Consider the following 26,532-nt stretch of genomic DNA (forward strand, 5'->3'; position numbering starts at 1 on the left):
GCCGATAATGAACATATCATTGTGTGCCCACACCACCATGGGTAAGGGGTAGCCTTTGGCTGAACACCTAATCCAAACTTCCTGACCAGTGCGGAACGTCTGGTTTTGTGGGTCAACAGTCACCACTGGTGGTTCTAGCATGAAAGAAGTCGATCATGATGATTGGTAACAGAACACCATAGCAGCTGCTGTGTAAATGTACCGTGGCAACAAATTTTGTACAAACAAACACAGCTGAAATTTACTAAAGCAGTGAATCTCAACCAGGGGACCAGGGTCCACTATAGGGCCTCAGCAAACTTCCAAGGGGGTCTAAAGATGACTTCATTTAAAGGAGACATCGGATGCAAAATTCACTTATATATGGTATTTAGATAAAAATTTCATTTTTTTGAATCCCCAAAAAACCTAAACAGTCTCAATTATCAAGCCGTTGTGATTTTCTGAGGAGTATGACGTCATACTGCCCAGGCCCCACCCATGACCGCGGACAGACTGTCCCGTATTAGCATATTTCCGCCCTCAGACAGTTGTACACTGTCCGCCGTTTTCTCCGCGCTCGAGCAGCTGTAGCGACATGTCTTGTAAGCAATGCTGTTTTTTTGTAGTTGGATGTAAAAAAGTCTTCAATTTCTCCTGACATCAGAGCCACTGAGGACACAGTGGATTAGTTTTGTTTTTGATGGTAACAAGCCACCGATTACACAAAAAACTGAAGAGAGGGGTGGGGTGAGCTCATTATCATTTAAAGAGACATGCACGGAAATGGGTCACTGTGAACAGAGCTGTTTTTGACAAGGTAAAAAGGGTGTTTTTTTTACATGACCACTGAGAAATTTTAACCAAAGTACAGTATGTTGCAGACATTTCATGAAGACCCTAAAGAATCATACCAACTTGTGGAAAATGTGAATTCAATGTCCCTTTAAAATGTGCCAAAACAACTAAGACATTTCTTATTATAATTCATTTTTTGTCTTTGAAAAACCAGGATTACCACAGATTTGAAAAAACCTGTATTTAACCTTATTATAAAACTGTGATTTCTAGGTCAGGAAACATCATGATAATGAATAAAATTTTATGTCCATGGGATTTTTTATAATGAATAGACATTTTTACATTTAAAATATTTTATCGGGTATAAATTAAAAATAGATTTGTAAAAAATCCTTATCCTTTATGCCTATTCAATAAATCAATAAAAACTGGAAAAGTCACAGGGCATTAAAAAAATTGTTGTGAACAGTGGAGGGCCTTAGTGTCAAAAAGGTTGAGAACCACCACTAAAGGTTGAGAATTGTACTGAAGGAAATTTATTATTTATTTGCCAGGTCATATTTGACCCATCAAATGGTCGGATGAGATTTACAAATACCTCATACAATTACATTCATCAACAGATATTTAGTCATTAGTCCAATCTTAACTTTATAGATGTGTTTGTAAAGAACATAACTGCATCTAATGTTCACATGTGGTCTCCACAATACCCATTTAAAACTGTCCTGCTTTATACCCATGATATGATTCTAGACCCAGCCAAACACATTTCACAGCAATTCTCCTATCATTCCTTCTTCTTTTTTACAGAAACACTAAAGTGGGATTATTGGTTCCAGATTCTCTTAGCTGCTGAAGCTGAGCATGCTCTTGATCAATTCATGATGTTCAGCCCCTGCTGAATGAGTGTTTTATCACTGCTGAAGCCAATCTCATGTGTGTCTCCACTGTTCTCTGACCTCCAGTCCCATATCCCAGCAGAGCAGGATGTGTAACATCATGGCCAGAGACAGGAAATGCACACAATAGCTCTGTTCCAAAACCTAGTAAGTTGCCTACATAGACAGCTGCTTTCTAAGACAGCGTCCTAACTTAAATGGCAGCATAAGTGATTTAATTTAGAACGCACTACATAGGCAGCTTTCAAATAACGCAGGGGAGAATCGACTGCGTTTATTTATAATCAACATTTCTCTCACCTTGTCCACCACCTTGAATTTATTTTTAAACTGACCTTGACACAATGACTTCTAGGATTGCCTTCTCGATTAAGAATACATGCAATGTTGCCTTAGAGTAAAAGGTATCTTAGCTAAAATGAGATATCTCAGTAGGCAGAATAATGGAGTTGCCTACCTTTTGTAACAGGATAAAATACTGCTTCTGTATGCAGCTCACCAAGTTTTGGAACAGAGCAAGTCACTGCTTAAGTGCTTGAGTATCAGTAACATGACTAACATACATAATGGTAACAGAGCCTTCCAGGTTGTCTACTGTATTTCAAATGGAAAGCTTGACTGGAATGAGTGACGTAATTTCCAGAACCCTACTTTGTCATGATTAAATTGTGAGTATGTTGTACACGGGAGAGCCAGTGTATGCTGCATGCTCGAGCGGTTAAAGCATTGCTGTAAAGAGGTCACTTTGTGTCTAGTAGTAAAGCTGTAATTATCCCAGGTCTTACTCACTAAATTGTACTCTAATAGACTTGGTCTGCCAAAAGGCTCGGTTTTAACAACACCTCTTCATCTACACTTCTTTGCCTGAGGTTACTCTAATTCAAATCATTACAAATAGTTAAATATGTTTCTCTACAGTTTAAGCAAATTGAATGCCTACAGATCTGGTATAAAGATTAAGACACATTTTTAGCGCGCAGATTCTGAGGCAGCACGGTCAATCTGGACACTTAAATAAGGACACTTAATGTGAATAGTGCAACTGCAGTAGATTGCAACAGTTGTTGCTATTTTTATAGTTAAATTTTTGTAGTAACATGAAATGGTTTTCTAATGTAAATAAACAAACAAACAAATAAAAAAATACTTGCAAATATATTGACTCTTTAATCTACTTAATCAGTTGCAGGAAAAGGAAGATCGCTGGAGGAAAAGTTTCACACTAAAGTTTCACTAAGGGTCTGTAAAGTTCTAGATATTCTTTGGTTCTCCGGACCCTCTGAACACAGAGATGTACATCTGACAGGGACTGAGGCTGTAAACAGTGTGTGAGGACAGTGCTGGTCAAAGTAATGTTGTGTAAAGGATTAGGGCAGATGACTCTTTGGACTGGACAGGTATCACTGTGTCAGCAGTCCCACTTCAAAAGGGCCCATAATGACTAGGACAGCACAGGAATCCCAGCAGGTGGTGATTACACACAACAACACACAGACACACACACATATACATGCACTTTGTCAGTACAACAGTGACAGCTGTTTAAAAAGCCAAAGACTGGCACAAAAAAATTGAAGTGGCTTAAAGTGTAGCAGCAGGACAAAAATAGAGGGTAAGGGAAAAGGAAGCAGAGATTTATAGAGAAGGAATGAGACAGAGAAAAACAGACAGAGAGAGATTGTCAGAAACTGTCTATATATTTTCTACATACAGTGGGTACGGAAAGTATTCAGACCCCCTTAAATTTTTCACTCTTTGTTATATTGCAGCCATTTGCTAAAATCATTTAAGTTAATTTTTTTTCTTCATTAATGTACATTTAAGGGGGTCTGAATACTTTCCGTACCCACTGTATAATATAATATACCAAATTATAAAAATGCCTTAATTATTTCCACATCATTTAAATATTAATTATTAGTTTGGTCATTTTAAAACTTCATTTTATTTAATTTTGTATCATTTTAAAATGGTGTGTATATGTATGTAAATGTGTATGCACTATAATAAATGCTTTGTTTGGTAAAGCATTTTTTACAGTGTCTATAAAGCTACTTTACAGAATCTTGAGAGAAGAAGACAGAAAAAAATGACACAGACGCAAGAAAATAAACCTAAAGGGAGACAGAAATGAGACAGGGCAGAAACAGGGACAGAGAAAATTTAAGTGGGATGCAGGGAAAACCCGTTCCTCAGGTCTTGGGAAAGAATGTTATGGAAAACTAAGAGACTCATCACTCAACAATGAGGTAAAATTATACAGTTAATGTCACTCCCGCTCTCCTGCAAATAAAACTCAAGTCCGGCCCTGCTGGGGCCCTCAGGGGCTTGACACATTTCATCATCATCAAGGACAATATCAAGTCACATCTATCTATCAATATTACCTCCAAACTCCATATTTTTAAATCAAAACAGCTTTTTCTAATTCATTACAACAGAGCATGACTAATAAAAAATTGCCTCAGTATGAGAAACAGCAGACTAGTGTTGATTCTGTAAGCGATATGCAACAAAATACTTCATGACCTCTTAGAAACTCAGCTCAATGTCTTTTTCATGTATATGTTTGGTTGGGTGTTATGAGAGGCTTCCTTAGAAAAATGCAAGACACAGGGCAGTGGAAAAAATAAAATAAATAAGCAAGGTCTTTTAAAATGCAGTGTCATGTTAGACACAACAAAAGATGCGAGGTGTGAGTAAAATGGCCAAACATGTCCATCTAGTGTATGTTTATGTAGAAAGAAAATTGAAACGCAGCGCAGTGCAATGCAAAAACGTGTTTTGTGTGAACAATCCATTATACCTCAGTTCTGTTTTGTTCTGTTACAAAAGCCATTTCTCTTCTCATTTGTGATCTCATTTGTCATTTTTCTTTCGCACGAAATGGCTATTTTCCCCAATGAGAGAAAGCAAAGTGATTTGCCAGGGTTGTGTACTGTCGGAGGAAATCTTCTTAATTAAGTGTAAGAGAGGGGTTTAGAGCCTGTTTCAATGGAAACTGCAGGATCGCAAACAGTGAGCAAGACCAGCATAAATCACTTTCACAAGTGCTATAAAATATTACAGTGAAATATTACAGCAAGGCTGCAGTGAAAACAGATCTTGTGCTAGAGAGAAGTGGAAGAGTGAGCTGCCAAGAGCCCTGTGGTATGGATTTTTCTATGCATGTATTAAAAGTCCGAAGAGCTCTTAGCCGTTTAAACACACCTAGTGGACAAAGAACGTGACTGTTTAATAAAACTATGAACTGCTCATCTTTGGGTCAATAATAACTAGAGTCCGACCGATATGGGTTTTTTGGGGCCGATACCGATATTAGGAAATAAAAAAAAGCCGATACCGATATATCGGCCGATATTCTTTGTGTATATTATAGTACAATACCAGTCAAAATTTTGACACTGCGTTACAATGTGCTATTCTATGACATTAGTGGTGTAATTTACACTATTTACTTTAATTAATTTGAATGAGAAACAACGAGAAACAGGTGAATAAAGACTGACAGTCAATGTTTAATGTTATTTTAACATTTTTCATTATTTGAAAAAAAATAAAAATAAAGAAATATATATATATATATTTTAAGTATGTTAAAATATATTTTAACGGGGCATGTTGTCACATTTCACTTCCAGTTTTTGAGGGTAAATAAAGAAAAACGTATACACTGTAATTATGAACCAAAGTGACATTTGTACTAGACAAGTGTGAAATTACTGTGGATGAAAAAATTAGATAATATCGGCAAAACGATATATCGGTCGGGCTCTAATAATAACAACTAGAATTATTAATTCTACATTTAGAATGAGTAAAATAAAATGTTCATTGTGATTATAATCACAATATTGCACTGGCAGAATAAATGCACAAGAAATAAACTGTTCTTCTTATGCTTAGCAAACCTTTCATTACCTAATTAATATTCATTAGCCAAACTGGTAAGGTATATAATATGCCCTCCCTTTTTCATTCCCATACACTTATGCCCTTAAATGTGGTAAAACTGTTGCAATCATTCACACTTTATCAAAAACACTAAAAATCACACAGATACACTTACCTTGCACACTGAGGTACACACGAGAAGCAGAGACTCCACCCTCATTGGCTGCGATGCAGGTGTACCAACCGACATCATCAGGAGTGACTCGCTGGATTTCCAAGGATAGGTTGGCGGTGACACGTATCCGATGGTCCAATCTGGCATCCACGTCCCCTCGCTGCCAAGTCAGGTTAAAGCGCACCGTGCTGGCAACTAGACACGTCAGAATGACATTTGAACCGGGAGACACAGTCGCATTGGAGGGCACCGTGATAGCTGGAGGAGGCTCTGCACAAATACACAGTCAAGAAAGTGTGATGATAAACCTGTTTATCCCAGAGCAACTGAATTCAACAGTCTAATTTGTAACAGTTCACCTTCATTAATTGTTTTTGTCTGTGAGTTCTCATAAGGTCTTTGGATGTCTGTGAACTTTACAGATCTGAGAGTCTGTGCAATGAGTCTGAAATGCGAAGGGAAATGGGGAGGGTGTTGACAGATGTGTGGATTAGGGCATAAGTGGGGAATTTATACAGGAAGACACATACATTTCATAAGGGAGGTTTTTCCTGTCACTCCTGCTAATCATGTCACTGGCCCAGCGACAGCACAGTCAGGGAACAGCTCAGAAAATGGGACAGGGATAAACCTGTGGTCAACAATGAACCTATACGTGAAACATAAGTTCTAGGTGACCATTCCACGTGAATGGGATCTTAATCCCAGACTCTAAAGTAACCCTGGGTGTTTTTAAGGCAGTATCTCACCATAAAGCCAAGACAGCAGAGAGGAGCCGGAAGACAGGAAGTGAGGCTATTTGTCCAAGAAGTTTGTGTAATCACGGTCTGGGACAGTGTGGTGTTTGGTTTCCAAAACCACACTGCCATGAGGATACAGTCCTGTTTATTTTTGCAGCCCTTGTGCAATACAAAACCAAACATTGAAATATTTCTCTCTTATTGAAATGTTAGGTAATAAAAATTCTGATCTGTCTTCCAAGAACAAAATCTCATATCAAAATCTAATTACAGTGATATGAGAATATTAGCCGTGTCTCAAAATTAAATGCGTAAATGTTTAGCATGAAATTTCGGTCAAATTTTGCTTTGAGATTTGTCTGTTTAGATCAAAGTGAGAAATAAAAAAACGGCAGACAGACTGAATGAAAATGCAAATTAACTCTCTAACAGTAGGTGGCACTTAAGGAAAAGCAGAAATACCCCCATTTACCCTGGTACACCAAGCGCTGTGCAACCTTCTGTTTCTGATGCCCGCTTGTCACAAAGAATATAGGAAGTCAAACAGTATTTACATGCTTTCAAACAGCCATTTAGATTTCTGTATTCGCTATGGTGTTTATCAAACAACACCAAATACAAGACTAGTTTAGCAAAGACTGTTGCTTAGCAAAATAGACTGTTCGTGAGTGCCACCAAGTTGTAGTTATGCAGGAGCAGCAGCTCTGGGCATATGACCAAAAATGGTGTTATTGGTCGGCCAGTTTTCTTTGCAGTGTGATGGAAAAGAGATTAGAACTTTTCTACATAAAAAAAAAAAAAAAACTGCATTAACATCTTGCAAATGTTTGTGCTTGTCTGAACATATTCAAATATGTAACGCACCAAATTTTTGCACCAAATAATCACCTTGATGTGAACAGACCTTAAAGGTGGGGTAAGCGATTTCTGGTAGCCAATGTTGACATTTGAAATCACCAAAACAAACTTGAGTTCTCTCCAGCGCTGGAAAGCTGATCCGATATTTACACGGGTCCTACTTCTTGCCTTATTGCCTTAAGCCTTATTTTGTTCCACAGACGTTTTCCTCTTTTGTTTTTTATCCGCCATCTCTATCTTTCTGTCGCTTGGCTCGCTAATGTCCGTCCCGTGCACTGAACGCTCTCTCCTCCACATCATGAGTAGACATGCCCCTTACTGCTGATTGGCTACAAGTTTGTTTTGCTATTCGGCCCGAATCAGTTTTCTAAAGCGTTTTTGAATAATCGCTTACCCCACCTTTAACAGTCACATTTGCTTGAGTCCATCATGCCCAAAAATGCTATGTACAGTAGGCAGCTCATTAGGTTTTGAGACACTGCATCAAATTAATTTATCTTAAATTTATTCAAGTTAAACTAAATCGACTTAAATTTATTATTCATTTATATTGAATTATATTAGTTTAATATTATTTAAGTTGAAATGACATATAGCCAATCTGATTATACTTTAAATCTTAAGGCAGCACCTGAACTTAAGTTTTTAAGTTGAAAGAGGTGGACATTTTTTTTCTACAATGTATTAATCTTCTACTGCTGTAATTCAAATAACTAAAAATGTTTAAGCTGAACTGTGACATTTTTGTGCCACTAGCATCACCAAACTGAATTGCAAAAATAATGATCATTTCCTGAACTCAAAACCACACTCACTCACTCACACGCATGAGATTTTTCATGGGCAACACATGTCTGTTACTCAGAGCATGAAATAAAACCAAAGACTATAATGGGCCATTTCATCTGAGGAATCCAGTGCTTTTCTCCACTTTGGGTGAAATGGGGGCAGAGTTTTGGACCAATGCTTATATCAGAGCCGATCACACTGGGATTCTGGCTGGGTAGATTGAACTCACACAAATGTAAGTGGACTCACAAGAAAATATGAGAGAGACATTCTAGGAATGTCAGATGTCGGACATCTCAATAATTTGCCTCATATGTATTCCTCATATGTTATCTATTATGCACCAGTGCATAAGGTTGAAATGCCTGACCTTTCAGTCATGCACAGGCAGCATGCTTCAGTGCTCTTCTAATGGTGGGCATCTCTCTGAGTCTTTGCAAACTTTGAATAACAGAACTCATTCATGTCAACTTCGTTATAGTGTATCTTACCATGTCTGCTAATGTTACTGATAATAACAGGCTATAATGTAGTAGAAAATGAAAGGTGACATTCTAACCAGAAACATCAAGGAAGGTTTGAGCCCGTCCTGTTCCGGCACTGCTGATGGCAATGCACTCATAAAAGCCCTCGTCTTTCAGGGATACCTGAGGGATTCCCCATGATGCATTAGCAGACTCCCTAAAGAGATGATAAAAATGTAGAGCCATATAAAATAAATCCTTTCCCGAATAAACACAAAAGATTTAAAAGAAAGATTGCAAAGATTTAAATGATTAGGCTATCAGCATTGGGCCCTTGAGCACATGATTAAAAGAGCCTGTAAAAGTGACCTAGTAACTAAGTATTCAGAAAAGATCCACTAAATTGAGCTTTGCTATTACAAGGATACATTATGTCTTAAAATGCATTAAAACAGAAACTTGTTATTTCACAATATTACTATTTTTACTTTTTTTTTTTTTTTTATTCTTAAAAGAAAAATTCAAGAATGCAGTCTTGGTGAGCATAAGAGACTTTTTTGAAAAACTTACAAAAAATAAAAAATACAAAATTTTTACAGACCCCAAGCTTTGGAATGATAGTGTAGGTCACACTGCACAACATGTCGACTACATTAGCACTACCTGAAGAGTTGGTCCACACCCAGGCGTAGTTCCTCCCTGGTGAAACGCACAGTATAGGGGATCAGGCTATCCACAAAGCACATAATACTCCCCTTCTGCAGGTAGTAACCAGGGGTATGAGTGGGCATGCTTACTTTGGGTGCTTCTAAAAAATAAGAACAAAACACACTAGTAACATATAGTAAAATACAAAGAAAAAACACTTATATGATACTTGGATTGACTATTCTGTGGTTTTATCTATCTACACTAATCTGACCTGGCACAATGCTGGAGTAGGAGACACTGGACACTCTTTGGAAGACAAAACCATCATGGTCATAGCCAGTGACTAGCAGGAAGAAGGCCTCTTTGGGCGGAATAAACTCAGTGATGTTCCAAATGCCATAAGGGCGTCGGTCAGGGAAGTAGCGGATGGGCAGCGTCTTCATTACATCACCAGTGATGCTCAAGAGTTCCAGACGATCAGCACGAGCAGGAGGGGAGAGTCCAGTGGTGTTCAGCAGTATAAATGTAGGGATTCCTGTGAGTGTGTGTGTGTGTGTGTGTGTGTGTGTGTGTTTGTGGGAAAGAGCATGGAGGTTAGAAAGGTTAACCAAAACATGTTTAAAATGTACACAGTACACAGCCACTATGTTGACCTCATAAATTTGACAGTGTGTGTGGTCCAGACAGAAACACAAGTTTGGGGTCAGTAAGATTTATTTATTTATTTTATTTTTTTTCAGCAAGGACACATAAGGTTTTTAAGAAGGACACAGAAGTTTTTTTTTAAATAAATGCTGTTCTTTTGACCTTTATATTAATCAAAGAATCCTGAAAAAATGTATCACAGTTTCCACAAAAATATTAAGCAGCACAACTGGTTTCAACACTGACAATAAAAAGAAATGTTTCTTGAAAACTAAATCAGCATATCAGAATGATTTCTGAAGGATCATGTCACACCGAAGACTGGAGTAATGGCTGCTGAAAATTCAGCTTTGCCATCACAGGAATAAATTACATTTTTAAAGTATTTAAATTATTTTAAATTGTAATAATATTTCACAATATTAATCCTGTTTTAACTGCATTTTGTGCCTTCTGTTACTTCAAACTCCTTGAACACTAACTCACCTTGGACTGGCCTGCTGGATGTCATTTTAAAGTCCAATGTTTGCCTTCGGGAAAAGCCTGCTCGGAAATCGATGGTGCTGAGGCCCGATATACGGACTGAGTGCCTTCCCTCACTGGACGTCTGAGGTTAAATTGACAACAACACAAAAAAGTAAACAAATAGAAAGTTATTTGTATTTGTTAAGATAACAGCATTCAATTGTAATGACACAACTTGTTTTTCATAGCATGTTGCACGGAAGAAGCACAACAAAACTAATTTATGATGACAGTCGGCTCAAGATCCACAGATACAGCACACTTGAAATTCTCGAACATTAAGAATGACTCGCTTTCTTTCTTCGCTTTTGGCAGATGGAACAGTCCAAGTCATTTAAACATGATCCCTGCCGTTTTGCGCTGCCCTTTATGACTATTTTGGTGCTGAGGGTCTGGCATACGCTTGATGCTGTCTGCAGCTCAGTGCTCCAGGGCAAACCATGACAACCCATCCTCTGCTTGCATTCTTTTATAATTACAACCATCCTAAAGAATTACCATGGGCCATGAAGCACTGCATGATATGACGCCAAGAATGATGAGAAGATCCTGAAGGATTCCTCTGAGAGATGTTGAGGAGAGAGAAGGAAAGACAAGGGATATGGGGATAAAGGGGCATTTAACAGATTCAAGGGAAAGACCTTCGTAGAGCAATTTACAGAAGATTAAGATTAGATTATATCCATTCATCCTGAGGTTTTAAAGCCCATCTTGAACTAGCCCTGCCAAGCAAAATTCAGGCCAAACATTCACTAATCCAAACTAAAACAACTCAGAGGCAGAAAACCCAGTCAGACGCCACCATAACACGGGAACACTCAGAGACAGTGGTCACAATCTGCATGCTTTCTGACAAACACTGGCATTATTTAAACACATTAATTAAAGTTGTACTGGGGAAAATAAATTTTTTCTGTCAAAAATAAAAGAGTTTTTCTGTCTCAGTTCATGTTCTTGTAAGAGATGGGCCATCTGAGCATTTATGTTTATAAATGCACTGATGGTCAGGAGAGAATTAAAAGTGATTCTGTTAACGATACAAAAGGTTTAATAAATACTAGGGATGCACCGATACCACTTTTTCCAGTACGCGCCCGATACCGATACTTTTATTTTTGGTACTTGCCGATACCGAGTACCGATACCAATATTTTATTGCATTTGTAAATTTTTATAATATTGGGTACAGAAACCAAAAGAGTATATATAATGTTAGTTGGTTAACTTCATTTATCAAATAGATACAGTCAAACCAAAATTTATTCAGACACCTTCAACATTTCTCACATTATCACAGTTTATTCGCTATAGTTTAGAAAATGGTAATAAAATATAACAAGAACTCAAAGTTAAACTGTGTCAGAACAAATTCAGCTTGATAATGTTAGATAACTTTGATAGAAAGGTATGTAGCCTAATGGATTACAATCAACCAAAAAATTAGACAGCTGTTAGTATGACAGTATTTACACAACTATCAATACTTAGTCGGGCAACCCTTAGATCCACTCAGCGTACTTTGTTTATCAGCTTGCGCACATCAGCTATACAGACGTTAATACTGAAAGTTTAACATTATATTCATTGCATACATATACTTCGTAGACATCCTTAATCTCTTATAACTCCATTCTGCTGTCTGTTGTTCTGTTGTTGGTGTTTCTTTGTTTGAATATGGCACTTATCACATGCTGTGTGGTATCGGCGTTTGGTATCGGGGCATTTTAACGAGTACGAGTACGAGTACAGGAGACCAGTATCGGGCCCGATACCGATACCAGTATCGGTATCGGTGCATCCCTAATAAATACAAAGTTGGAGAAGATGTGGAAAACGGAGCATTAGGGGATTAAAGAAATTTTGGCCATTGTTTTCTATGCTATTTACATGCAACAGAACAATTTACATAGCCAAAGTATAAAAAAAACTTCATACTCAGGTGACAAGTGGTACATAACCTACTCTGAACATAGAAATGAATTACTATCAGATTACTTTTTGAGGTAATGATGTAAGGGACTACAATACTCTTTAACTTTTAGTAAACCCATTAAAGTTACTGTTCATATAGAAATATAATTTTTTGTGTTTCATACAGGATTACAGTTAATTATGGTAATAATTTTTAAAACTTTAAATTTTTTAAAAATTTGATATCCAACAATGAGATGTCTGCACTCCCTTGTAGCTTCAAAGTTTTATAATAGATATACACTACAGTTTGGGGTAATTTTTTTTTTTTAAAGAAATTACTTTTATTCACCAATGAGGCATTAATTGAATCTAGAGTGACAATAAAGACCTATACATTGTTACATCAAATTCTATTTCAATTAATTAAGCAGCACAACTGTTTTCAACATTGATAAGAAATGTTTCTTGAGCAGCGAATCAGCTTATTAGAATAATTTCTGAAGAATTCTGTAACACTGAAGACTAGAGTAATGGCTGCTAATAATTTAGCTTTGTCATCACAGGAATAAATTACATTTTAAAATATATTAAAATAAAAAAAATAATAATTTGTAATAATAGTCCACAATATACAGTTTTTACTCTATTTTTAATTAAATAAATGCAGCCTTGGTGAGTGTAAGAGACCACCCCTAAACTTTTGAACAGTAGTGTAAATAATAAAAAAATTTAACACTCCATTCTATCTGAGCATAGCTGAAATAAACCTGTTTTGTCACGGGATACATAATAGTCTAAAAGAAATTCTTTCACCACACAACCTTGGCCTTGAGTACCTATCCATCACTCTGCGATCTGTCCTTATTCTGAGGAGATAAAACAGACTTAAAGAAATAACTTAACCTTTCTGGAAAACCACCAGTTATAGTTAAATCACCTACACTGACACAAAAGACCTGTGAAATGTGTATGTGCATCTTCGTCTACAATAAACTAGTTCATCACCTTTATGGTCCACATTCCTGGCGCTGGGTCTTTGAGGTTGAGGACTTTGGCAGAGTTAGGGATGTGAAGGAGCTCAGACAGACCCTCCTTAATCCCGATAAGTTTTCCTAGAAGCACAAGATGTACATGCTTCAGTTCTACATCAGTCTACACTATGTGTTGGTTCTGGGATACTGTAATCAGATTACAGAGGACAAAGATGTTCTCCTTACCCTGAGAATTTCGGATCTCAATATTTGGTGCGGGACCGCTTAAAGCAACAGTCACTTCCTTCAGGCTAGGGTCAAAGGGGATCTGCCAGGTGTTTGAAAGCCCATTTTGATGATCAGTCGAGAGCAAGTGAACCTTAGAGGACTGCACTGCCTCCTCTACCCATTTCAACACCTGCAGTGAAAAGATAAAAAAGTCCATCAAAATAACTGATGGATATATAATGCTGTTTTTGATTATTTGGTAGGGTCACACAGAAAACGGAACATAGAACACAGAACACAGAACATAGAAACAATGGGAGGTCTGAACGCCGGGCGCTAATCAAACAAACGCGGAAAAGGTAAAGGGGTGACGGAGGAGCTTCAGTAGAACAACAGTGAACTGCGGTCAGATGAGATGTTGTCAGGCCATATGTCAGTAAAAAATAATTTTCCTGTCCTGTCAGCCATTATACTGTGCTCGTAGCACGTGCTCTTTAATTGCATGCACAAATGCAATGGCAGAGCTTTATATCATTTCATATTAAAGCACAAAAGAAACTACAAGCATGCAAAGTCATAGTTATATCATCAGTTAAGTCATGAAGTAACCAAAAAGGCGATTAATGCTGCCTTAAAACTGTGCATGTAAGTATTTGTTACATATGAGTGGTTTTCAAAACTGTCCTGGAGTCTCCCTCATCTAACACACCCGATTCAACTCGTCAGCACATTATTAGGGACTTTAAAGGGGTCATATGATGCGATTTCAAGTTTTCCTTTCTCTTTGAAGTGTTACAAGCTCTTGGTGCATAAAGAAGATCTGTAAAGTTGTAAAGACTAAAGTCTCAAATCCAAAGAGATATTCTTTATAAAAGTTAAGAGTCTACCTCGCGTACCTAAAACGGCTCGTTCTAACACGCCCCCACATGTCTACGTCCAGATGCTCTGTGATTTCAGGACACTCTGCTCCAGATAAACCCGCTGCTATGTGAAGAGGATACAGACCCTTTTGCTGACATGAACACAAAAAGAAATAAAAATGACCAAATAGATGCCTTGCTGTCAATATTTTATTAAAATTTAGTGATTAGTAGTTGGTCAGCAAGAATCTTTTATTATATTTTTTAAATATTTGTATTATTGTTTTATAGTGTCATTTTAAATGTATTGTCAATATTTACACATTACTAATATTAATGAAATTAAATCTTTGAAGATTCAATTATTATTTATTAACTTAATTAAAGATTATATGGTTGTCAAAATGTATGCATTAAATGAAATGAAATGAAATGAAATTAAATTAAATTAAACGTACCTCTGGAAGTAGAGGTATGTCTGTACGAGCACCACACTCCAATAGAAGACGGACGCCCTTGACATGGGCAGCTTTGATAGCCAGGAAGATGATGGGCATGGGGATGGTAGAGGCGTTCGGGTCTGCTCCTCTCTCCAACAGAAGCTTAATTGTAGTCCATCGATTCCTGTGTCTGTCAGACCAGACAATCTCCAATTACAAAGCAACAACTTTCCAAATAATAGCATGACCAAACAATAACATGCCCATCATATTTCATGCCAATTTTTTTTAAATCTCATTCTCATTGCTGAAATGAAAATATATATTAGTGCTGTCAAAATTAGCGCATTAACACAGGCGATTAATTTTTCCACTTTAGCGGTGTTACAAATATTTAACACAGTTAACACAGGGGCGGAGCTGGCCACCCCACTAACAGCTTCCACTTCTGTCTCTTTTTTTCTTGACAAGAATTTCTATTCTTTTTAGACGCGCACTCCACTTTGCCTCAGCAACCAGTGCAAGTCAAACGAGTGCGGAAACGGCACTGATGACGAGGCAGCTTTAGTAGAACAACAGTGAAATGCGGTCAGATGAGATGTTGTCAGGCCATATGTCAGTAAAAAATAATTTTCCTGTCCTGTCAGCCATTATACTGTGCTCGTAGCACGTGCTCTTTAATTGCATGCACAAATGCAATGGCAGAGCTTTATATCATTTCATATTAAAGCACAAAAGAAACTACAAGCATGCAAAGTCATAGTTATATCATCAGTTAAGTCATGAAGTAACCAAAAAGGCGATTAATGCTGCCTTAAAACTGTGCATGTAAGTATTTGTTACATATGAGTGGTTTTCAAAACTGTCCTGGAGTCTCCCTCATCTAACACACCCGATTCAACTCGTCAGCACATTATTAGGGACTTTAAAGGGGTCATATGATGCGATTTCAAGTTTTCCTTTCTCTTTGAAGTGTTACAAGCTCTTGGTGCATCAATCTGGCGCTTCTGAATCAGCGTATGTAAGTATGTTTTGTTATTAGTTTAAGTATTTGCTATTGACTGTTCAAATGCGGAGTTTTGCGCAGCGCAGAGTAACTTTGGTTACTGTGTGTGAGGGGAACAGGGTCACATCACAGGAGAGTGAACTGACGTAAAGTGAGTTGTGAGAAAATACAATGCGTGTCAGATCCACGTCATGTTCAGCAGTGGCAGCTCTTAAAGTAGCCAAAATAACCTAATAACCCAGCTGCTGTGATGTCTGTTAATCAAAGAACACAACAAAAAAGAAAAAAAGAGGAAATCAATAACTTTTGTAGCTTGATTCATCTATATTTAATTTAGAATTTAGTGTTTGATCATTTTATTCAATTTCTTTACATTTCCTACTTGTTGAAGGGCACAGGTAGCTAAATATGACATTTATTATAATGGGTTTATGTGAAGATTGTTTTAAGTTCACTTAAAAAATACACAAAATAATGATCTTTAAAATAGCATCATATGACCCCTTTAAGACCTGAAGTGGGTCAGAAAAGGTAATGAGTTGTGAGAAAATACAATGCGTGTCAGATCCACGTCATGTTCAGCAGTGGCAGCTCTTAAAGTAGCCAAAATAACCTAATAACCCAGCTGCTGTGATGTCTGTTAATCAAAGAACACAACAAAAAAGAAAAAAAGAGGAAATCAATAACTTTTGTAGCTTGATTCATCTATATTTAATTTAGAATTTAGTGTTTGATCATTTTATTCAATTTCTTTACATTTCCTACTTGTTGAAGGGCACAGGTAGCTAAATATGACATTTATTATAATGGGTTTATGTGAAGATTGTTGTAAGTTCACTTAAATTAGAAGTTGTTATTTTTTAAAGTCTAATAAATGTTTGACAGTTCTCAATTATACTGTAATGCTGAATGGCTATAATCAATGGTTAAATATTAGGGGGAAAAAACTATTTCATAGAGACAGACATCAGTAGTATTGGTATCAGTGATACTCGCCTTCAGTCATAAAAAAACACATCATAATTACATTAAAATAAAATTTGTAAATATGTATTAAACACGTATTAAAAATATACTGTCTTTATGTTGTTTCTAGATTAATTTGAAGATTGAATGTACAGTTATTGCAATATAAAAATATATTTAAAAACTTTAATTTTAGGTAACATCAAACATCAAAATCCTGAGGCAGCAGCAGCTTGACCGCATATGAAGACTGATAGGAATTTTGTAGAACAATGAAAGAGAGCAAACTCTTCTAAATCCTTGGTTTTCAGAGAGCTATAAAACCGAATCCTGGACTTATGTCCCATGTTACCATGCTCAAATGAAGTAAAGCCTTTAAACGAGAGCATACTGCATCACTGCACCTCAAGAATCTCCATCATCTTTTCTAATCTTTCTATTAATTTGTCTCTGTCTTCATTAACTCTGTCATCATACATGGGGTGATGTAGTCAGGTGGATAAAAATCTGGGCTGGTAACCAAGTTAGGATATGAAGATATTTCATTATCATTCCTTGGACATACAGTATACAACAGCAGCATTGTGTTACTGTCTAAAACATAAAGAAAGAGCAAATTAATATTCTTTGGTTATGTCAAACAAGTAGCCCCCAGTAGTCTTACCTCATTGACTTGTTTCTTGTCCAGATGGAAGACCTGTCCTGAGCTGGTCGAGGCGATCTCCTCGTACACCTTATAGCCAATATGCGATCGGTCATCACAGTCACCAGTCAACACAAAAACCACCTGTCCACACACATAAAATCTGATCATTAGTGGTATTCTGGTACACGATTCTAAATGTCCAGATGAATTTACATCACATTAAATTAATTCATTTAGCAGATGTTTTTATCCAAAGTGACTTACAAATAAAGAACGAAGTGCTGCAATATAAAAATCTTCATGCTAGCACTGTATGCATGGCGTCACTTACAGAGCAAACATGGTGGAAATTTTATTAATGCTACTAAATTGTAGCTGGAAATCGAGTGAATGATTTGATTACCTGTGACTGTTTCTGCTGAATGAGCTGAAGAACGTCGTGGGTCAACTTGTAGTCTTTTGATCGGGCATCCGTAAAGACGTAAATGTAGGACCCTGGTAGGGAGATTTCAAGGGCAATCTTGATGGCTCCAATACTCATCTCTGGACAATCTCCCCCTCCCTGGAAGAAAAAAAAACATTATTTGTCATTAAATCAATGTTCATTAAGTGAAAAACACACAGAAAACTGGCTATTGTTTTATTTATTTTCTCTAATTCTAGGAGACGCAATGCTTGATTTGAGTATACACTACCGTTCAAACGTTTGGGGACAGTAAGCTATTTTAATGCTTTAGAAAGAAGTATTTTATGCTCAGTAAGGCTATTACAATTTAAAACAACTGTTTTATCCTTAATATATTTTAAAACGTAATTTATTACTGTGACAGCAAAGCTGAATTTTCAGCAGCCATTACTCCAGTCTTTAGTGTCACATGATCTTTCAGATATGCTTCAAATATGCTGATTTTGTGCTCAAGAAACATTTCTTATTATGATTACATATCATTGTCAATGCTGAAAACAGTTGTGCTGCTTATTTTTGTGGAAACCATGATATTTTTTTCAGGATTCTTTGATGAATAGAAATTTATATAAATATTTTGTGACATTATAAATGTCTTTACTGTTACTTTTTTACTGGCACTCTTTACATTCATACATTTTGGCAGATACTTTCATCCAAAGCAACTTACATTACATTCAAGGTAGGGGTGGGCGATATGACCAAAATCTTATTTCATGGTATGAGAAATTTTATTTCATGATATCGACATGAATCTTGATATTGCTATTTTTATTTTATTTTTGTTATAAAATAAGAAAAAGAAGCAAATTACAAACACAACAGAACAAATATATATGAAATAAAATTGTAATTTATTCAGCTAAAGTTGGCTAAGTTTATTTAACATGTAGTAAGAAATATTACAGAAATTTAATAAAGTGTATAAATAAAACACTGCATAGTCTTCATTGTATCAGTCAAACATGAACTGATTCTTATTAAAGATCCAAAAGTGATTCAGTCAAGTGCAGTGAGTGATTAACATTAATAATGACAGACAGCAGCAGGTAAATTAGACTGCTGTCCCTTTAAGACCAACTGCACAGATCCAATATACTGATACACATCCGGTTTTCACCCAAGTGTTTATTTAAAACATAACCGACTGTGTTTATGTGAATACGCCACACGACGGGCATTTTGACATAATTGCATGCGTATTTGACCATTCAAGAACAATAAAACATGAAAGATTTGTTTTCGCGATTGCATGCTGTTGAGAGGGGCTTTCAGTGCGCACGCTTCGGCTATGTGTCAGTGAGCGTGAGCAGAGGATTGAGTTCTTTTTCACTGCTTATTGCTCTCAATAACTTTATTAAACATCATGAACGTCCCAAATATGCGATTGCATGCTGTCTGAGAGAGGCGCTTTCTGAGTGTGTGCTTCGTATGTGTGTCAGTCAGCACAAGCATGGCATGGAGTTTTTTTTTCACTGCTCATTGCACTTTTTAACTCTATTTAGTGCATCCCACTCTTTATTTTCTCATTCATGCATGTATCCTTATCACTCAAAGGTGTATATAACTTTTAAGTAGTACTATATTACGCAGATATATTTGCATACCACAGAATGCAGGATATAGCAAAATCTCTAACGATAGACACTTTATTCCACGGTGATATTGCATACCATTATACCGCCCAGCCCTAATTCAAGGTATATATTTTGTCAGTTTATATTTTTGTCATTCCCTGGGGATCGAACCCAAGACCTTGATGTTGCTAGCACCATGCTCAACTGTTTTAGCTACAGCATTTCCTCTTACCCCTGGCTTGCTCACTGCAAGGCTATTTTTCTTTTCTTTTCCATTTATCTTCTTTATCTATCTCCTCTTTTCTGTTCAGCTGCTTTAGAACTTTTTTAAATTGCTACACAAATAAATCAACATAAATTGAAATAAATATGAGCACAAATGTCAGTGTGTTCTGTCAATTGAACATCCAGATTCCTCAAAGGCAGATATTTATCTTAACTGCAAGAAGTTGGAAAAGGGCAATGAGCTGGTCAGTAGATTTGGCCTAATCATGAACGTAGAAATGTACGGCATGCTATAAAGCTTGCCATGGGAGTCAGTCATGCCTTCAACTGATGTTGACCTTGGAATGAAACATGGAGCACAATCTTGGACGCAAGTGGATGACTTCCAAGAGTTCTGTTAGATATGTGCCTTCCTTTAAACCGATATGGATAAAAGTAAACCGTTTTCTAATGTTTGTGGACATCAGTGTCTCTGTGATATAGGTATGTCTGTCTCTTCTCACATGGAGGGCAAAGAGTCTTGTCTTTATTATGCGTTCCAGGGGGCACGTGTCTGAATGAAACATCTGGAAGCAAGTGATCTTTGATTCTCTGTTCTTTACGCAAACACACATACAACAGTGGAAAGATTGTAGGAAAGGTTATGAATGTACTCAGAATGTACTATTCTAGTTCATTTACAGTGGCAGGTTGTTCTCTGAACACTGAAAAAGATATTACCAGCAAACGGTGATTTGAATAATTTATCCTTTTCAAGTCACACACACTTACAATGAACTCCAAACAAACTAGACCAAATCCTGCTCTGCTTGAACTTCTGCCTCAGAGACAAAAAAAACATTCCTTGTGCCAATACAGAATTGCACTTAATCAGTGTGTCTGCATTTCCCCTGCTTTGGCCCAAACAGCTGGGACAGATGCTGACAGGGATGCTGCCTTCACGTCCTTTTGGAATGATTGTAAATACGAGTTTCCTAATCAGAAATTCGACGTGAACGGCCTCTCAAGTCATATTTACTACTGGGAAACTTTGAGATCATTTTGATACCTGAGTTTCCGAGTTGGGCGAACCATAATCTCTCTCTCGTTCTGTATCGTGTATCTTGTCGGTGTCTGCGCTTGCTTGGCCATTTGTTGCGGAGAAAATAAGGAAAGTGTGTTCAAGCGCCAGCAGAAAACAGTGTAAAGAAATAGTCTTTGAGAGAAGCAGTCTTTATCAGCGGAAGTTAAAAGCAGCTCGTAAGTGTATTTACTTGTCTCATTAGTGTTTAGTGCAGTTGTCGTTGCTAGGAAACGCTTGTTTTGTTTACTGTGTGGAGACGTGCTGATATCGCGTTTGGTCTCGTTCTGTATCACGTATCTTGTCAGTGTCTGCGCTCGCATGGCCATTTGTTGCGTAGAAAACAAGGAAAGTGTGTCCAGCTGAATTAATTTAGTATTTTGTTAGATGGGTATAAAAAAAGCTTAGTTTACCGCGACAGTGGTCGCGGCAGCCATCGCGTGAAGACCGAAGAGTGTAAAGACCATCGACTCTACCGTGTGACTCCACCGGGCAGGGACACCGGCAAAGGATAAGTATCGCTTTTTATTTCTCCTCTTTCCTACTAACGTTACTTGTTTCACTTCTTTTTCCGTTTTTATAACCATTTCTTACTATGTGTAAATTGTTGTTTTTTAGCACGTGTGTTTGGCGGTGTTATTTTTTAGGATTACTGATAAACTACTGTCATTTGATTTGTATTGGATAAAAGTGTCTGCTAAATGACTAAATAAATAAATAAATAAATAATCTTTAAACATGGTGGAAGGGACAACGATTGCTGCTGTCAGTGCTATTCTTTATTAGCTTTTTCCACAACAACTACATCACTTTCTCTTGTCACTAAAGTAGTGTATTTATAGGCTATATATGAACAATCACTTGAAGCATAGCCTATTATATGTTTTATAAACAGTGAAATAAGCATATATTTGAACGAAATTCCAGAATCTTCAGCAAGCTGACTATATAGCGTGGTGAATATTATGGCTGTCAACCAATGGGATGCTACATTTTATTCTTTCCGACAAAAAAAGCACTTGATTGCGACAAGCTTGTAATCACGACTTCATAAGTGGGAAATAGAAAATTTCTGATAACACATGAAGGCAGCATAAGAAACACACAGAGGACACTTCATTCTGAAGACACCGGTTTCTTAATGAGGTGTCCAAGTGAAACTGTTAACATGGCAAATCCTCGACGCAATCACATCGGCAGAATATAATCTGTCATTTGACAGATTTGCAATAAATACAAATTTGTATACATTCTGATGCCCAAGACTCCCAAATATCTGCTTTTTTTCAGCATCCCATTTCTGAAACAAAAAGGCAGCACTGATTAAAAAAATAAAAATAAAATACAATTATACTAAGTGAAAAATAATATTAAGCATGATATTTTAAAGACTACATAATTGGACTAATTAATGAAATTAATAATTGGTATTGATATTTTAATTGTACTGTAGAGATGTTATGTATAAACCTTTTATACAGAAAAAATATTATTATTATTATTTTATTTCTTACAATTAAAAATTAGGTTTGTCAATAAAATAATCACAGTTAATCTCAAGCTTTACAACCAATATTTAGAAAATATCATAAAATAGTGAGTAAATTGAATTTGTTAAATATGTTGAAAATTATTGTATTAAAAATATTTAATTAATATCAATGTTAACTTTGACAGTCTTAAAAATACATTGCAAAACCTTTATTCGCTCAAATTTTCTGTGGACGCTGGACCCCTACTCTAGATGACCTGGAAACCCAAAGTGCATTGCTTTCAAATCACAAAGGTGCTCATTCAAATCATCATACCTGCCGGACATACTGTAATACAAGCCAAAGATGTTTGTATTTTTTCATAGGAAATATATAACTTTTGAGTTAACAGCAGAGTGACTATTGTTGAACATCAGAGAGACTATTGTCTGTCTGTTAAGATTCTGAGCTCATTTTTGTAATGAATATGGATTCAAATAGACCTGTGATCAAATATGTCAACAAACCCAATGTGAAACACATGAACTCACCTGGACATAAAGCTCCCGCAGCTCATCCTGGAACTTCTTTGGATCTGTTGTTATTGTAATGGGTCCAATCTCTGCAGAAAAAACAAATGCTGTTAGAGGCAAAAAATAAGCTGTTGGAATATGGTCAAATGACCTCGTAGATCCAAAGATTAAAACGGGTTCTGTTTTGTCCACTCAGATGCCAAATATTTATGCTGGCAGCCAGTGGCGGTTGTCTAGGATTGAGGGTCACAGTTGAACTAGGGTGACGGGGAGCTTCCTGTTTAGTGCCCGGAGGTTTTCTGAGCCCTAGAAAGGTTAAAAAGAGCAAAAAAACTGAGAACACTTTGAAAATCAGGGATTTTTTTTGTTTAATTTTCATTGTATTACATTGTATTCATTTTCATTCATTGTATGTGTATGCACCTATATTATGAGCTACAGTGTCAGAATAAGGTACAGACACACCATTTTTAAGTACCTTATAATAGCCTAAAAACCAGACAAGGCAATATAACAAGTTAAATTTTAATTGGTTTAATTGTGCAGCCCAAGCATTGCATTAATTAGCATAGCATGCTGTGGTAGGTAAACCTGCTGGGTTTAACTGGAATTGGCTCTGTTCTAAAAAAAACAGTCTGTTTACATTATGTTCCCATCAGCTGTTCTCCTTCATAAAAGGAAAGATCTTATAACTCAGGTATGAACTTCTGTCAGCGACGAGAGAGTCATTATGTGAGGTCATTTTGTTGCAGTTGCCTGTGTCAGTGTGTACGGCCAATGATAACTTGTGCCGTTTCTGAAGCCATGCTGTCTCTGCTTTCCAGCTTTCTTTCTTTGTTCAAGGCTTGATGAGCTGTAAAACTGTTATACATTTTCTTTCTTTCCAAGGAAGCATACAAGATAACTATAGTAGTGCCAAGCCGACAGATTGTACCAAATGTAACAAATCCCACACTCCATTCATACACAATCAGACACAGATTTAATAAAAACAAAATAGTCACATTATCATGATTATTAGTTAATAGCAGGGAGGACTTCAAACAACTAGCCTATAAAAGAGAAGCTTATCCCAAACCACTAAGCAAATCCTCTATGAACCAATTCAAAAGCATTTTACGTTGAAGAAGTCAGGAAGAGCAGAAGCATCCAAAACCTACAAATTTCTTGACACCAAAAATTATAGGGGCTGCGCAAGAGAGACTTCGAGATTCTTTTGATGCATTCCCGATATCTAAAGTGTCTCTAAAGTGTATTTTGTTTTTGCATATATTACCATCTTCAGAAGATAAAAATGTATAACTGATTTTCTATGGTTTGCTTTCAGTTTAAGTGAACAAAGAAAAACTTTATGGTCTAACGTAACTTCTTGAAAACACTGTATAAACAAATGCTCACAGAACTCTAAAATCTCCCTCAGCGCTGATATTTTGGCACTATGGGAAGCCCTTGAAGTGCAGAAAAAGAACATTTAGGTGATCAAAGCTGTGTTTAACAGGATAGTAATTTTGACTGCTCTGAATGCTGAACTGGCTTTCAAGTGAATGATTTCATGAATGGAAAAGTTTACAAAGTCCTGGGACATTTCTCTTGATTAAGGGGTTTTATCTTAGAAGCCTGGGCACTGGTCTTCTTTACCTCTCCTTTGACTTAAGAGCCGCATTAAAGTTAAGGGAAGCTGGGGCAAAGAGCACATGGAAATATTAAAAAAGGGGGGAAATGGTGAAGTGCTGCGAGGGCTCTTAAATGCCAGTTGCATTAGAACAACTATGGAAAGGAGGAAAAAAAAAAAATGACCACCAATTTATGGTTATGGTGCATAAAAGAGAGGAAAGACCTTATAGGACCTTATATAAGAAAATGGATGATAATAAAAAGAGGACGCAAGTGATTTATTTGAGCTATTTAATTTTAGGTCAGCTTAGATCATTGAAGGAAACATAGAGAGTTTTCTCATGAACATAGACATATGCTTGTAGTCAGCATAGAATAATGACAACAGATCTTTTAAAACACTAAGTATTTTAAACCATTCAAGGGGTCATACAATGAGGATTCACATTTTCCATGATCAGTTGAGGAAAAATGTCATTCTACTATTAAAACATTGTAGGCTCCAGAAGTTTAAATTTTAGAATTTCCATCGAAAAAAAGTCTCAAGAATAGACGTTATTAAACTAACACTCCTAGAAATGCTATCTCTATGCTTCTTGCCTTAATATTATTATTATTAAAAGCTCATTTTCAAAAATAAGAAATTCTCTTCACTAAAGACCAAATCACTTCAGCTTGTCCATCTAAATGAAGAATTAAGGAACAATCTTAAAAAGAGATGGATGGAGCCTGGGAAACCACTGTGGAAGTTATGTTACTAACCCTCCACCACATCTATCCTGCCAAAAACCAAAGAGTTTATATAGATGTGGAAACAATCATATTAACAGCCTTGAACATTTGTTTTCATCCCTTTTATTCCAGCAATCAGGAGGTTCTGAATCAAACTCACTATGTACCATGCAAATGAATGATTAAGAGTATCAGATGCTGTTTAAAATCCAGGGATAAACACAGTGGGCCGGTTGCACCAGCTAGACGTAAAAACGCTGGGTGTAAGCCCTACGCTGGGCTTTGCAACGTCCTGCGTGCAACGGGTATAAATTCTACGCACGAGTTAAAGCGCATTTTACGTCCAGCCTAGTCTTACAACCGGGTGTACGTCCAGCTGGTGCAACCGGCCCAGTGTATTTATTACATGGCGCTGACCACAATGACAATACTATGATGCCAGTGTAGATAGTAGACATTACTGTTTCATTGCTGTGGCACTTTTATGAGATCATCCTCCTTTTTTCAATATGTTTTTGGGGTGCTTTCACACTAGCACTTTTGGTGCGCACCCGAGTTCGATTGACGTCAGAGTTCGGTACATTTGGATGATGTGACAGCTGTCTTCCGAACTCGAATACGCACCCGTGAACCGTACCCGAGTCCGCTTAAAAGGGGTGGTCTGGGGTATGGTTCAAATGAACTCTGGTACAGTTTGCTACTGATATGTGAACTGCACTATGTTTGTACTTTCTTCTACACTGGAAGCTCCTGTCGTCAAGTCAAATTCCTTGTGTGTGTAAACATACTTGGTAATAAAGCTCTTCTGATTCTGATTCTGATTCTATTAATGACATATTATTTGATAAAAATGTGTGTTTGTGTGTGTTCGTGTCGTTCACTCACTTTCCCTGGCCGAGCGTGACTAACGCTTTGCAAGCAGAGAGCTGTATATCTAATTTATTTTCGCCTTCAGCGTTCTTTAGAGCATTTGCAGTACATTCGTAAGACAGATGTAAGTGCCATTATGTACTGAAGCTTTGGAAACAAAGCCAATGGTTCAAAAACATAAATCAAGCGTAGCGTTAGTTCTGGCAGGTCACGTTAGTCAAGCTCGCATCAGCTGACCTTCAGCTGATCCCCATCTACCTATGGGACTACGACACCTATCTAAGTATTCATATATAAGGTCCCTCAGTATTATCAGCAGTTTTCACATTGCTCAATAGCTAATTACCCTCCTCCATCCCCTACTCCTTCTCTGTCAGTCAGGATTCAGCCTTCTGATTCTCCTTTGAATCAGACTAATTCTAAAATGGGTACATAACATTATTGAACTTTAACGATATCTGCAATACATTTGTTGGTTCTGTTCTGTTTACCCTGGGGGGGGTTATCGCTGCTCTCCCTGCTCTCATCC

General features: G+C 37.0%; 1 protein-coding gene across 1 annotated transcript in view; it reads right to left on the minus strand.

Annotated features, from left to right (window-relative positions):
- LOC107696172 (hemicentin-1-like) overlaps positions 1-26,532 on the minus strand; it is a 93,986-nt gene that overhangs the window by 53,650 nt on the left and 13,804 nt on the right. Inside the window, exons 2-12 of the mRNA XM_016496389.1 lie at positions 22,806-22,876; positions 17,858-18,016; positions 17,473-17,595; positions 13,555-13,726; positions 13,343-13,449; positions 10,385-10,505; positions 9,525-9,788; positions 9,266-9,410; positions 8,698-8,819; positions 5,752-6,021; positions 1-134 (exon numbers count right to left, since the gene is read on the minus strand). The exon at positions 1-134 is cut by the window's left edge and continues 1 nt beyond it. Of these exons, the coding sequence (XP_016351875.1) occupies positions 1-134; positions 5,752-6,021; positions 8,698-8,819; positions 9,266-9,410; positions 9,525-9,788; positions 10,385-10,505; positions 13,343-13,449; positions 13,555-13,726; positions 17,473-17,595; positions 17,858-18,016; positions 22,806-22,876 (1,688 nt within the window). The remainder of the gene's footprint in view (positions 135-5,751; positions 6,022-8,697; positions 8,820-9,265; positions 9,411-9,524; positions 9,789-10,384; positions 10,506-13,342; positions 13,450-13,554; positions 13,727-17,472; positions 17,596-17,857; positions 18,017-22,805; positions 22,877-26,532) is intronic.

This window comes from Sinocyclocheilus anshuiensis, unplaced genomic scaffold (genome assembly GCF_001515605.1).
Source record: "Sinocyclocheilus anshuiensis isolate Anshui unplaced genomic scaffold, SAMN03320099.WGS_v1.1 scaffold306, whole genome shotgun sequence".
NCBI lineage: Eukaryota > Metazoa > Chordata > Actinopteri > Cypriniformes > Cyprinidae > Sinocyclocheilus > Sinocyclocheilus anshuiensis.